Source organism: Pagrus pagrus (assembly GCF_965226575.1).
Source record: "Pagrus pagrus genome assembly, chromosome: 7".
In the NCBI taxonomy this organism is placed as follows: domain Eukaryota; kingdom Metazoa; phylum Chordata; class Actinopteri; order Spariformes; family Sparidae; genus Pagrus; species Pagrus pagrus.
Window position 1 is genome coordinate 2613853 of NC_140191.1, and position 13326 is coordinate 2627178.

A 13326-nucleotide genomic window follows, 5' to 3' on the forward strand; every position below is an offset into this window, starting at 1 on the left:
AAGTCTCTGGAAGCCCTTACATCCCAAATTTATTTGAAAAGACGTTTACACCCATTGTTGAGCCGAAATCTTCACTGTAGCTGCTGAGCTAAAAAAACATTAGCAATGCACCCCGTCTGAAGTGGATGCACAAGCTCGATCTCCCATCGAGGATAGAGATAACGTATGTTTGAATCAATTTGGGATCTCAGGGCTTCTGTAGACTCGGATTACCCTGGGCGAGCTGTGTGGAGCCATTTTATGGTTTTTTGGTAGTTGAGTCCTGACCTGTTTAGGAGAACGTTGTTTTGCTATAACGCTCCAGAAATGTTTCGTGAACTACGAAACGTCACCTTCCATCAGCGTGAGGGTGAATCGATAATGACTGAATTTTAAATTTCTGGGTGAACTGTTCCTTTAGAGAAACCAGTAGCACTACCCAGGACTGTCCTCACCACAATACCTGCAGCAAACACCTGGCAACGGCCTCAGGAGGCTCTGTGGGTCTGTGTGTGTGTGTGTGTGTGTGTGTGTGTGTGTGTGTGTGTGTGTGTGTGTGTGTGTGTGTGTGTGTGTGTGTGTGTGTGTGTGTGTGTCTGTCTGAACACATGTACAAATGGCTTTGCTGTGGCTCCTCATCAGGGGATAAAAAGACAACATCCCTCACCTGGGACAGCCCACCCCCGTCAGACACACACACACACACACACACACACACACACTCTCACACACACACACAGTTACACACATACACAGAACATTGAGTGTCAGTCAGCTGAATGAAAGACAGCCATTCATTGATAAGACAGACAGTCACATAAACAGACTGTCTGAGGGAAAACAAACCAGACCACCGTCAACCCTCTGTGCTCCATTGAGCCTCGAGAGGGGTCTGTGTGTGTGTGTGTGTGTGTGTGTGTGTGTGTGTGTGTGTGTGTGTGTGTGTGTGTGTGTGTGTGTGTGTGAGTGTGTGAGAGAGAGAGAGAGAGAGAGAGAGAGTACTGACGGGTGTAAATGTGTGTGTTCCTGGGGTGAAACATCTCCCGGGGGATGAGAGAGAGAGAGAGAGAGGAAGTTTCTCTGCTTCTGTCGGTCCTTTAATCTGATACACAAACACACAGGGCACCTAAGAGCCTGCCATTCACACCACACACACCCTCTTCATGAGCACACGCTCGTTAATGCGCAAACACACTGAGAGTCAACTGAGACAAGACTATATGCACAGACACAAGCAGGACGCATGGATACACACACACACATCTAAAGATATGCAGAAGCTCATGCCTGCACTTCAGGGCTGCTAATACGACACCTGAGTGTCCACTGAAATATGATTATACACATTAATGCACACACAGTCATGAATGAGAAAACATGCAAATAGCCAAATGAAACATGAGTACACATACATATACATACATACTTGAAATGCACACTTCCTCCTCATGCACTCTTAGAAACACACACATGCATGCAGGGAGTGAGAGGCCCGGCTGTTAATGGCGGTGGTCCTGCGCTCCACAGTGGGATCTGTGTTTAGCCATGTTTAGAGCTCCATTTGGGGCCAGATAAATCAACCTGCTGTCTACCAGAAGCCTCCATTAGGGGCCCGGCGAGGCCCCTGGACGGCCTGTCAGTCACCCCGTCAGTCAGCGAGCCGCCCTCTTCCAGCGTTTGAACTCATAATTACAGGGAGGCTCAGCTTGGCTCGGACCGGCCCGGCTCCCCGAAAAAAAAGCCCCCCTCCGCCACCCCCCAGACATCAGCGCTCGCTAGCCCAGCGCTAATGCTAACACTAACAAACGACGGACGTTTCACCTCCAGAGGAAACAGCGGCGGGGAAAATATTTATGGAAACTGAAAAGCCTCCCTCGATTTGCTCTGCTCCCTTTGGCCTCTCTTCATCCATTTCCACAAACTCCTTTTAGAGCTTTTAGTTTTTATTTGGTTGAGTGACAGTCCTGGGATTCCCCCTTGGGTTTGAGAGGTTAGCAAGTTAGTTAGCCACAGAGCACTAGCGCCAGGCTAACCTCTGGCTGCCAGAGATTAATCAAACACCAGTTAGAGGGGAGAGAGTAAAACACAGGGGCTGCGATGACTGATGGCTTTTTAAGGAGTGACGGGGGAGGGAGTCGGAGGAGAAACACACCTTCGACCAGGACAGAAGACAGAAATACTCAGACAGCAGAGCTGGAAATGACCACCAATGACAAAACAAGCTGGTGAATTTTGTCTTCTCCAGCAGCCACTGTGACACGTAACAAACAATCATTCATGGGTCCTACTCTATTCTGAAACTCATCAATCACAGCCGGCTGGTCAAACGGTTCAAACATCGGGTGTATTTTGGAATCCGGCCACTGTGGTCGGCAGATGAAAAAGTTTCCTGCGCTTACACGTATACACACATGAAGTCAGACGTGGCTCGCCGGCTCTCAGGAATTCATGAATAAAATATAGGCCCATAAAGGCAGCATGAACAATGGAAATATTATCCTCCGCTGCATAAATGCACAGCCGACCACAGAGTATTCTCACAGGGAGCTCGTTCCTCTTATCTCTGACGGCTCGTCGGCGATGGCCGGCCGCTGCATGTGGAGACACACACCGCTAACGAGGGGGAAATCCCCCCCATCAGCCAAGATTGATGCAGAAAATTTACCCAGCAGACATTCCTCTGAGTCGAAATGAAAGAGGTGCCTGGTTCACCGGCATTCCTGATTGGCCACGCATTCCTTTGCCTTTCTGACAGCAGTGTGATTGCTTGCATGGAGCTGCGGCACCCACAAAATTTCTGAATAGCCCCTCTGAGGTTTCACCTGGTGACGGTTTTTGACCAGGAACTCATCCATTAAACAAATTAAGGTGCTAGACGCAAAGGAACAATGTCCTACCTTCCTACATCAAGACCACTGAAGTGCCTCTGAGCAAGGTCTTAAAAAATGGGAAGCTAATAGGTGCGCTTGTGTGTAATTGATCCACTGTTAAATGGTTTGTTTATATCTTCTTGTTGAGAGAAAGCAAGTAAGAAATGAAAACAGAGCGCAGAACGGATTGAACTAGAAGACATTTGTAAGAAAACCAACAGATGAAATAAGGAGATACACTAAAAGAAAGATGAATAAAAGCACATTTGATTTTTCGCCTCTACCAGCTGCTCCGTCAACCTCCTTTAAAATGAGATCGTGATGTATCCTCGTGAAATCCGTCCTGCTACAGAAGACAAACTGCTGAGCTGGCCCTGGCCTCAGCAGCATGACTCCTAATACTGACATGAATTATTAATTTGACGCATTCATCACTCTTCCGACCAGCCGTCGATAGCCTCCATTATGGCGGGTGTGTATACATTACAGAGTGTATAGTGTGTCAGAAACTTCCCGCATACGAGCTACTGGATGGCGGGAAGAGGGGAAGACGGAGAGAGAGAGAGAGAGAGAGAGAGAGAGAGAGAGAGAGAGAGAGAGAGAGAGAGAGAGAGAGAGAGAGAGAGAGAGAGAGAGAGAGAGAGAACGGGTGATGGACAGGAGTGACAGCAGGGAGCATTAGCTTGAAGAGTCGTGATATCAGAGCCCGATATCAGACGGAAAGAAAGAGATAGAGTAGCAGAAGAAAGAGGCATTTTGACAGGTAATTTAAGACTGTACATCAGGAGCCAAAAACACAACATTTGAAGAGGTTACACACAGTTTTAAAGAGATACAAACATGCACTAATGATATTACAGTGACTTATAAGGCACACGTCACCACTCAGGGAGTACTTCTCCTTCTCACAGGGTAAGTTTTAGGGCATGGTTACCTTGTGATCAACAAGTCGCTACCACGGCGCGTCCAACAAACCAAGATGGCCACAACCATATAAAGCTGGACTACAGGCTTCAAAACTCAAAATTTGGTTAACACAGACAGAAACCAAACCAAAAAACTTCAGGTATGATGGACAAGAGGTGTAGTGTGATGGGTTGAAGTTAGACCGTGATACGTTTATCAGCACATCGGGGAATTGTTCCCCCTGATCACTGATCCAAGTGGTGCCAAAGTCAAGCTGTGGTCACATGGGGATACATACATGCTATTTTAAGGGATGTAAACAGCTGAGCAGGAGCAGTACAGGAGTCATATGCATGACATTTTTATAGCTCACTATTGTGTCTCTTTGCCTCTTTAGAGGTCAGGTGAGACAGGTGGTCAGTGGAAGGAAAATCGGTCCCATTTAATAATAGAGTCGCATAAAAGTGCCCAGCGGTTTCTCTCTGCTCGAACACGTAGCTGCCACAACAGTTTCATCACAAAGTATTTAAATCACCTGTTGATTGCTGACTTTTTTTACTCTGCCTTACATGCCTAAAAAAACACTGCTGATCAAGTGTGTTTGTAATAAGTGCCGCTGATTAAACTGTTTAGGCAGCAGACATTAAACAGAGTGAGCATATTAACATTTAAGGCAGACAAGTTAAGAACTGGCGACGACCGAGCCAACCCGAGGTGAGCACTGTTTATTTGAGTTAGAACGGCATTAAGGACTTCAACAAGCTCGTTTATTTCCTCTCATTAGGCTCCAACAATGCCTCTGAACTCCAAACGTGAATGTGCATTAAATTAGTGTATTGTTGGAGCACCGTGCCGGTCCAACGGCGAGAATGGGTCTGATCACAGAGGGCCGAGCAGTGACGTACTGACAGATTTAACAGCTAATGAAGAGATGATGTCACCCAGCCTCGCTACGCTAACGAGAAGCTAATGGACGGTGGAGCTGGTGACCGCCAAGTCGGCCTCTAGAGTAAACATGAGGGGCAAGGAACCATCACTTTGTTTCACACACTCACACACACACACACACACACACACTCAACACAGAGACACTCACACACACACACACACACACACACACACACACACACAGACACTAAACACAATTCCACCCTCCAATACATCAAACTTAAACAAAGGGCGAGACAAAAGCTTAACGGCTGGTTTGTTTTACAATCAGCTTCACACTGAACTCAACTACAGCGCATACACACACACACACACACACACACACACACACACACACACACACACACACACACACAGGGTAGAGAGTGTCTACACATACGCGTGAGGGTACAAGTGTATCTTTGACTAGTTGTGTCTGTTTGGACTTTGAGTGTGTGTGTGTGTGTGTGTGTGTGAGAGAGAGAGAGAGAGAGAGAGAGAGAAACTGGGTGTGAGCTCACAGCTAATCACATAAGGAGAGGAAGTCTATAAATCAGCAAAATACAGCTCTCACACTGTAAATCTACACCAACATGTCAACGCTCTGAATGTGTGTATATGTAAAGTGTGTGTGTGTGTGTGTGTGTGTGTGTGTGTGTGTGTTTGTGTGAGTTAATGAAAGGCAGCAAAAGAGAGCTGGAGAGTTAGACTCACTCTCTAAGGTAATAACTTTACCTCCAACAGTCAGACAACTTTAGAAAATTACACTTTTTCCACATTTCTGACCACCTTCAGGTCTCAGCTGCAGCAGTCTCAATAATTTTGTCTCTGCTTGGAGTTTCGTCGCCCTAAAAATGTCCTCCAGCGTCCCCTCAGGGTTCCTAACGGGGACCCTTGTGAGCATCACCCCAGTCTCCCAGCAGAGCCAACAGTGAGTGAGTTTGTCTGACCTGGCTGTAAGTGGCGTCCAGCAGTGTGTCCAGGTTCTGCAGCGGTGCCGGGGTTTTGTCTTTGAATCGAGTCAGCAGGCGGCGCTGGATGGCTCTGAACTGGACCGCCCGCTCTGACAGCAGATCCTGGTACTGCTGAGCACTGACACGCAGCTAAAACACACACACACACACCCACACACCAGCAGGGAGACAAAATGACTTCATCATTTACTTGGAGATGCTTGTTTGGGTCAAATGAGGCATCAACTACAAACAAACTGCAGCAGATGTGAAGTCGTTGATTGTATTAACCGTTAAGATTTAGAAGATTAAGAATTAGATTATTTTCTTTTAGTCCTGACCTCTGATATCGGTGGCTTTAACATCACTTTATCATCTGTGTGTGTACCTGGAAGTGGTGGTCTACTGACAGGAAGTACTCCTGCAGCGGGAGCGGTCCACTGAAGCTCTTCTTGAAGTCTTTCACTCCCAGCTTGGAGAAATGCCGGTCGAATCTTCTGACCAACTCCTTCACCACCAACCACATGTCTTCAAAACTGTCACTCTGAATACGGTAACGCTCTGACAAACAAACAGACACAGTCTTACACACAGTCCTTTTTATGGCAATGAATGAAAGTTAAATTTAAGAAGATATCTAAAAATGGTACTGATGTAACACAAGAAGAATACAAAAAAGTTATTAAAAAGGTTGTATGTATTTAATATCAAGTTACTAAAAATTAAATACTAGCAAATTGTATCTTTGGAACAAAAATAAAATGAAAGAGAGGTTCCTTAAAGCAGGAAAAAGTATCAAAGGTTTATGCAATCAAGCTTAAACAGTTTTAGACTGTTGATGAAAAGCATCAAGTGGTTCTCAAAGGAGTCAATAAGTCTGATTAATATATTGCAAAAGATCGTAAGACATAATAAACAGTCTATAGAAGAAGTGATGAGAGAAAAAACAGCTCTCCGAAAGAGGTACAGGTATAGGAAGGTGACCAGGGGCAGGGCTGCAACTAACTAACTGTAACTAAGTTAGGTTTGGAGAGGTATCACATGATGCATCAAAAGCAAAAAACAACATCAAGTAATATAGATATTACTGGGAAACTGCATCTGGTAAAACATTTAAAGCCCTGAACTTGTGCTGTATTAATTAGACAACTCCCACATTTATGTCTAAACCTGTTTTCATGGTGTCTTATAGAAATCCTGTGCATCATGCAGTACTGTAGTCAGACTCACGGGAGGTCTTGGAGGCCAGCACGGTAACCTTGGCTCCTGACAGGAACTGGAAAGCCAAACTGTTCCCATCCTTATCTTCTGACTTCCCTGAAAACTCTGCAGAGAGAGAGAGAGAGAGAGAGAGACAGAGACAGAAAGACAGACAGCAGTGTGATGAGACAGATAGGACAGCCTATCACGATGCAAGACGCCAACAAAAAAGGTGAACAAGATACAGTCGCACTGTTCACAAAGACACACAATATGAGCAGGCCTGAGCTGACACAAATCCCTCTTTACACAAAGAGCACAGCCTCTGTATGAACATGGAGTGTGTGTTTAGACGTCAGTGCTGCTGATTGTAGCTGATCGTTAGATAACTGAGAAACACAGCAGAGATTCCCAGGACTGAAACACACGCACACACACGCACACAGAATCACAAATAAACATGAATAAACACATTTGTATAAATACGCAACCACAAGCTGATTCATAACAAATATATGTTCTTCTTCTGCAGTGTTAGTCTCATCCTGCACTCTGCCATGTACACAAAAACTGCAATCACCTGCAAGTTCGCCTCCATCAACATGCTGCCCACACTGTGTGTGTGTTTTACCTGGGAACATGGAGCTGAGGTCGACCGGTGCCTGGTTGGTGTCCACAGTGATCTTAAACTTGGTGGTTTTGGCAGGAGAGGAAGGTACACACACCAACCCCAGAGGAAGACTGAACCTGGACTGGAGAACCCTGGGAACTCCTGAGAAAAAATAAATACAGCAAAATTGAAAAACTACTTTTATAACAATTTTGAGTTCCTTTTTTGTTTTCCACAATTTAGTGCCGTCCATGTTGGAGCCGAGCCACTGAGCTGCCAACGCCTGCAACAGACGAGCTGCGAGGTTGCAACACAGAACACATATCGTTTTGTCTTTCAGAGCAGCCTCTAGTGATACGACAAATGCTAGATCTACAACAACAAACGGTAATATAATTGATTAATTCTCCTTTATTTTACACTTCTCTCCAATATTTCCCTTCTGTTAGCGCTTTTCCTGAAAAACAAGCTTAAAGTCAAGCCCGTTTCCCCTTTTAGCAGCTCCCTTCTCCACCACACTCCCCCTACGGCGAATCAAACGAGGTCAGCACATCGATTTTAGGGCTTTCTCTCCAAACAGCGGTCAGTTAACATTTGTTAACACAGTCAACACTGCAGATATTCAGATTACACGAGTATCTGAGGGCTGGGAGACCGAGAGACTCAACATCAACACCCGGGTTTCGGAGGGGTGTTTGTCGAAGCGCCGAAAAGGAAGTTTTGTGAAAAGCTGGGGGGGAACTTTTGAGAGGAAGAAAAAAGAGGGGAGGAGGCGAGTTAAGGCCAACTATAACTATGTCCTGAGCTTAAGCAGTGCTGAGCTTGGCAGAAATCTACACTTAGCTAGAATAACAGAGCGAGGGAAAGGAGTGATGGAGGAAAACGGTTGTTAAGAAGAGATGGAGCGAAGGGAACCTGGGGGTGAGGAGGAGAGCTGTAACGACAGGAGAGGGAGAAAAACCCGAGTTAAGCAGAAAAACGAGTGGAAATAAACCAGCGTGAGAGAGAGACGCACTGAAACAGGAATAATATGAGAAACGACAGCCGTGGTGGGAGGGAGGGACGGTTTAATTATGGAATGTTCCAGGTTATTACAGATAGTAATAATTACCTGCAACTACTGTGCACCTTTTCATTCCACGCACGCAATTATTATGTGATTATGTGAATAATTCAATTCGCTTTGAATACATGAACTGTGGCAGAGAGAGAAGAAGGGAAGAAGGGAAGCCAAGGAAAACAGTCGAGAACTGAGGAGGGAGGAGAAAAAAAAATGAATGGAGTTTTTACAAAGGACTGTGGTCTACTTTCTTCTCCTCTCCCGTTTAATTCTCACTGACCCTTCGTTACTGGGCGACTGAAAAGATCAGCAGTAATTCACATCCAACAAACACAACAGAGAGGGTCGGACACGCATGCTGTCAGAGTCGATGTGTCGTACGTGGAGACAAAAGCTCTGCGCTCGCCAAGATTTAAAATCTTTGGGATTTATGAGATTATCTTGTTTTAAAAGTGTTTTTTACTCATTTCTATCTCTGAATTCGTGGCTTATTCTTCAACTGATAATGGTACTAACTTTTTGAATATTTGCTTTGTTAATATTTAGTTTATTTGACATAATTCTTCACTGAAGCAGTCTGATCTCAAGTCATTTTATTTAAAAACTCCACTTATGTCAAACCATTGAAGAGCTGAATTAAATCTAGACTGAACCAACTCATTTCAAGATTTCTTCTGAAGTAAAGACTTCTTGCTGCATGGACAGATTTCATTAGTATCAAGTCATTTTCTCCTCAATGTGCTAATAATTCTCCACGTAGGAAGAGTTTTCAACGTAGGCAATGTATTTCTGTCATTTTCAACATCAAGCTTAATTAATTACATCGTAATTTCCGAGTTCCCAGTCTGCATTTTCAGCTGGATGCCCCCTGAAGTCGGGTTTCTGACTCAGAAAGTCGGACACAGCTCATTATACCAGACCTCAAAATCCAGAATGGCTGCTCTACACATCAACGGCTACGAAAGCTGTAAAATATACCGTTTATTAGCACTTCTGTTATATTTGTGTCCCATTGAATCAGTCTTATATATTGTCCAACTTCTATCTGCAGACATGTTTCTTCGGTGTTTATACGTGCAAAAAACATCAGTTCCAGATGTTTTCTAAAATAATTATAATGTTTTTAGTTTTTCTTTAAAGTAGCAAAGAGGCAATTTTGAGGGTTTTTTCATTTTTTTGTCTGTTTACTATATAAAATCACAGACTTTACATTTCTGCTGGCCATTTTTTCAAGCTGCACCACAGCGTTTTAAAGTAACTTTGACAGTAATCAGAGCGGACATGTGATGTACACAGTGATGGATTGCCGACTCAAGCAGGTTTCAAGTCTCTCCAAGTTGAATTTCATAACATACTGAAATGAATGAAACCACTGGCCGCCCTCAAAGGAAGGAAAACAACATTAAAAAAATTGAAAAACACTGCGGTATGCTTTGGAAAACGGTCAACACTAAGGTAAAGCATACTGTATATATATGGAGTTAGTGGGATGACTAGGCAGACACAGGTGTGGCTCTTTAAAAGCCCTTCTTGTGTAAGTGATACTTCCCTCCTGCCGTAGATATAAACAGCCAGACTGAAACAAAATGAACTCTGGTGAAACTGAGGACTCTGATCAATCATTAGGCATCTAAATAATCTTAACTTAAGGCCCATCAAGTAGCTTTTTCTGGAGATATTAATTGCATTCCTCAGAATTTATTCACATGTCATAGAGGTAGCTCACTCTACTGTCAAGTAACCAAAGTCATGTGAAGTTCAAAATAACAGAAAGTAGATTTGAGTCATGTGAATCACTGCTTGCTTGAATGAAACAAAAACAGACTTGGGTTAATAAATGCAGGGGTTTGCGAGGACTGCTACACTGGACGTATAAAAAGGAGAGCATGTGGACCCGTCACACAATATCTGTATCAGCTCTACTAACCTGCCTGCATAGATTTCAGAAGATGCAGAGGACCTCTAACAAATACAAACATTCAGGCCGTCTCATTTTAGTCAATTTCAGGAAAAAGAAGAAACTGCCAGCATTGAAACTTTATGTTGATTTAAATTTACTAATTTACCCATACAATAATACAAATCTTCAAACCAGCAGAGCAGCATCACTGAAACTGAACTTCACCATCTGCATCCCTCCTTTGAATGAACATTAAGACATTTATTTCACTCAGGTATCTAGATTATGGTTCATGGAGACCGTAACATTTTTGAGATGTTTGAAAAATGAATGTCAACCCAGCTGATTTTCACAGGAGGCTCTTCTGGTTTTCCTCCTGGGGTCACAGTTCTCCGGTATTTCTCCAGATTTATGACACATTTGCTGTTGCAGTGTACTTGTTATTTCTTTGAATCTGAGTCACCAGCATACAGGAAACAAAGTCTCCTGAACTCTAATCGTTCTTGGGGAGGGACTCCAGACCCCTGCTTTGGTTTTCAAAATCTATTTTTGAGGCCACAAGATCGACTATGTACGTTCACACAGGTTGAATCAGTGAGCTGTGAGGAAGTTAACATTAAAACATGAGACTCTTCTCCTCTGGTGTTAATGATAGATCGGGAAAAAGAGAGAAAGGGCGAGAGAGAAGAGGGAGGAAGGAAATATAACCAGCGTAAAACCGAAGATAACAGAAAGAGGGAAGAGATGGAAGAGAGGAAGAAAGGATGGAAAAAAGGAAGAGTAAGATGGAGGAAGAGGAAGGGAGTGGAGGTCATGTGGGGCTAAAAAAAAAAGGCCAGGGGAAACATTTTTTCTGAAGTTCAGCATCGCCATTTACTAGTCACCACAGTGTGTGTGTGTGTGTGTGTGTGTGTCTGTGCGTGTGTGTGTGTGTGTGTCTGTGCGTGTGTGTGTGCATGGTTGTAAATCTCGTCTTGTTCTACTCCACCTCTGTACATTCCCAGACTGTCGTCACCAGGTTACACCCTCCATACAGAGATTTACCTGCACAGCCAGTGTGTATCGCTGTGTGTGTGTGTGTGTGTGTGTTACTACATTTCACAAGACAAACATTTAAATAGCGTCACATCTGTGAGAGTCTTTGGGACCTCCAGACAGCTGTATTATGTTTAATATACAATACATATAATACAGCAACAAATGTGACATATATTTTGTAAAAACGACACATAACTGTGTTAAATTATCAAAACGTCTTCTCATAAGTCAACCTGTTCATGCTGTATTAATAAACGTAAAATCCCTGCTGCGCTGACCCAAAACCTGATATGAACCCACAAACCACATCTGCCTAAAATCATTATCCCTCCTCGGTTTTAACTTTATTCTCATTTTATTTTTTCTCTGCTGTATTGTGTTACTAATTGTCGCTAAAACTCACCCTCAGGGATCACTGAATGTTTTATCAAGGAAAGGCTGAAGGCTGTAAATACTTTTAACTAAACTTCTACTGAAACTGAGATCGACAGGTTCAAGTTTCTATTTCTTGAGGGAAAAGGTGAATAAAAACACTTTGAAACAGTCTGAATTTCCAGTTAATTAGACGAGATCTCAAAACATAAGGTAGGAAAGAAAATGTACATCTATAATGTAGAGACACATTGAAGCAGCGGTGCCTAAATGTGGACTTGAATTCTGACATTCGAGGCGAGTCGTCCGACAAGTTTGTGATTAAGTGAGTGTTCGTACTGCAAGTGGCTTCACTCGAGTGGAAATGCTGCGACAGGTTCCAGAAAGAAAACAACATACGATCCAGGAAAGCCAGTTAGACCAATACATGCACGAGTTCATGAAAGGCTTATACGACGGTAAAACACTGCTGCTGTTGTAGTTTTACTCCTCTGACATGACTCATTTTATGTTTTCTCATCAGTGTGAACAGCAGTGAGATTCATGGGGACACTTACAATTTCCAACTTACTCAATTGTATTCTGTATCTGCTAAAGTCATATCCTGAGTCACGTCACCTCAACGGGAGCCGAGTTTAAATGTCGGATCGCAATTTGTGGGCGTTGCCATGGCAATAAATAAACGTTGCATCACTCGCCTACGTCAAACGTCACAGTTTTAGTCGGTTTGATGACATGAAGGAAGACAGGAAACGGTGGAAAAAGACAAAAAGCAGACTGTCGGTGTTTGACGAGATGTTTCAGTGAGACTGAAGCCAGAGAATGAGTAACTGACTAAACACCACATCTCAGTTACAGTAAACTGAGGTTACTGTGTTTGTCTGCTTGTCCTGAGCGTCAGTCTTCTGTAATCTGCAGTCTGGGATGTGACGGTTTCTAAAGGTGTAAACAAAATAAATAAGCTGCTGTTGCCATGGAGCTTGTTGCCTTATTAGTTGACTGGATTTGGTTTGGACCGTGACATTGGATCACCGGGGATTCACTGCAGGGACCAGAGCTCAGAAGCTGACCGGTAAACACGGCTGGACTCCCGACTGAGGCTGAACACAGCCTCCAAGACTGACGGGGGTCAGGGGATACAGTATGGAGGTGATTTACGGCAGCTCTGATCAGGACTATGCCCCCAGGATGAGAAGTTACCGCAGACGAGGAGAGGAGTGAGTGAGAGTTTGACATCAGTAGCGGGAGAAATCAGCATATAAAGCCAGAACATTTTCACATATTAAATCGGTGAATTGAAGATTTGTTTCCAGCAAACCGGAGGTGATTGTGGGGAGACAAGCCGAGACTGTTTTGGCGTGTTTTACGATGAGATACCGAGGAAAATTAAGCTCTTCTTAGTCCACTAAAAGAGAGAAACTTGTATTCTGATGTGTACAGTGGTATTTTTCTCTTTAGTAAGGAAACAAGCGTAAAAATATTTGATTTCTTGACACTGTGTACGTTTAATT

The 13326-nt window shown here is 43.7% G+C and overlaps 1 protein-coding gene across 4 annotated transcripts in view; it reads right to left on the minus strand.

Moving 5' to 3' along the window:
* The window catches only part of bbs9 (Bardet-Biedl syndrome 9), a 163444-nt gene that overhangs the window by 97240 nt on the left and 52878 nt on the right, over positions 1-13326 (minus strand). For all 4 annotated transcript variants that reach the window (XM_084358631.1, XM_084358632.1, XM_084358633.1 and 1 more), the window contains exons 15-18: positions 7467-7607; positions 6866-6961; positions 6024-6196; positions 5633-5785 (exon numbers count right to left, since the gene is read on the minus strand). In XM_084358631.1, the coding sequence (XP_084214757.1) occupies positions 5633-5785; positions 6024-6196; positions 6866-6961; positions 7467-7607 (563 nt within the window). The remainder of the gene's footprint in view (positions 1-5632; positions 5786-6023; positions 6197-6865; positions 6962-7466; positions 7608-13326) is intronic.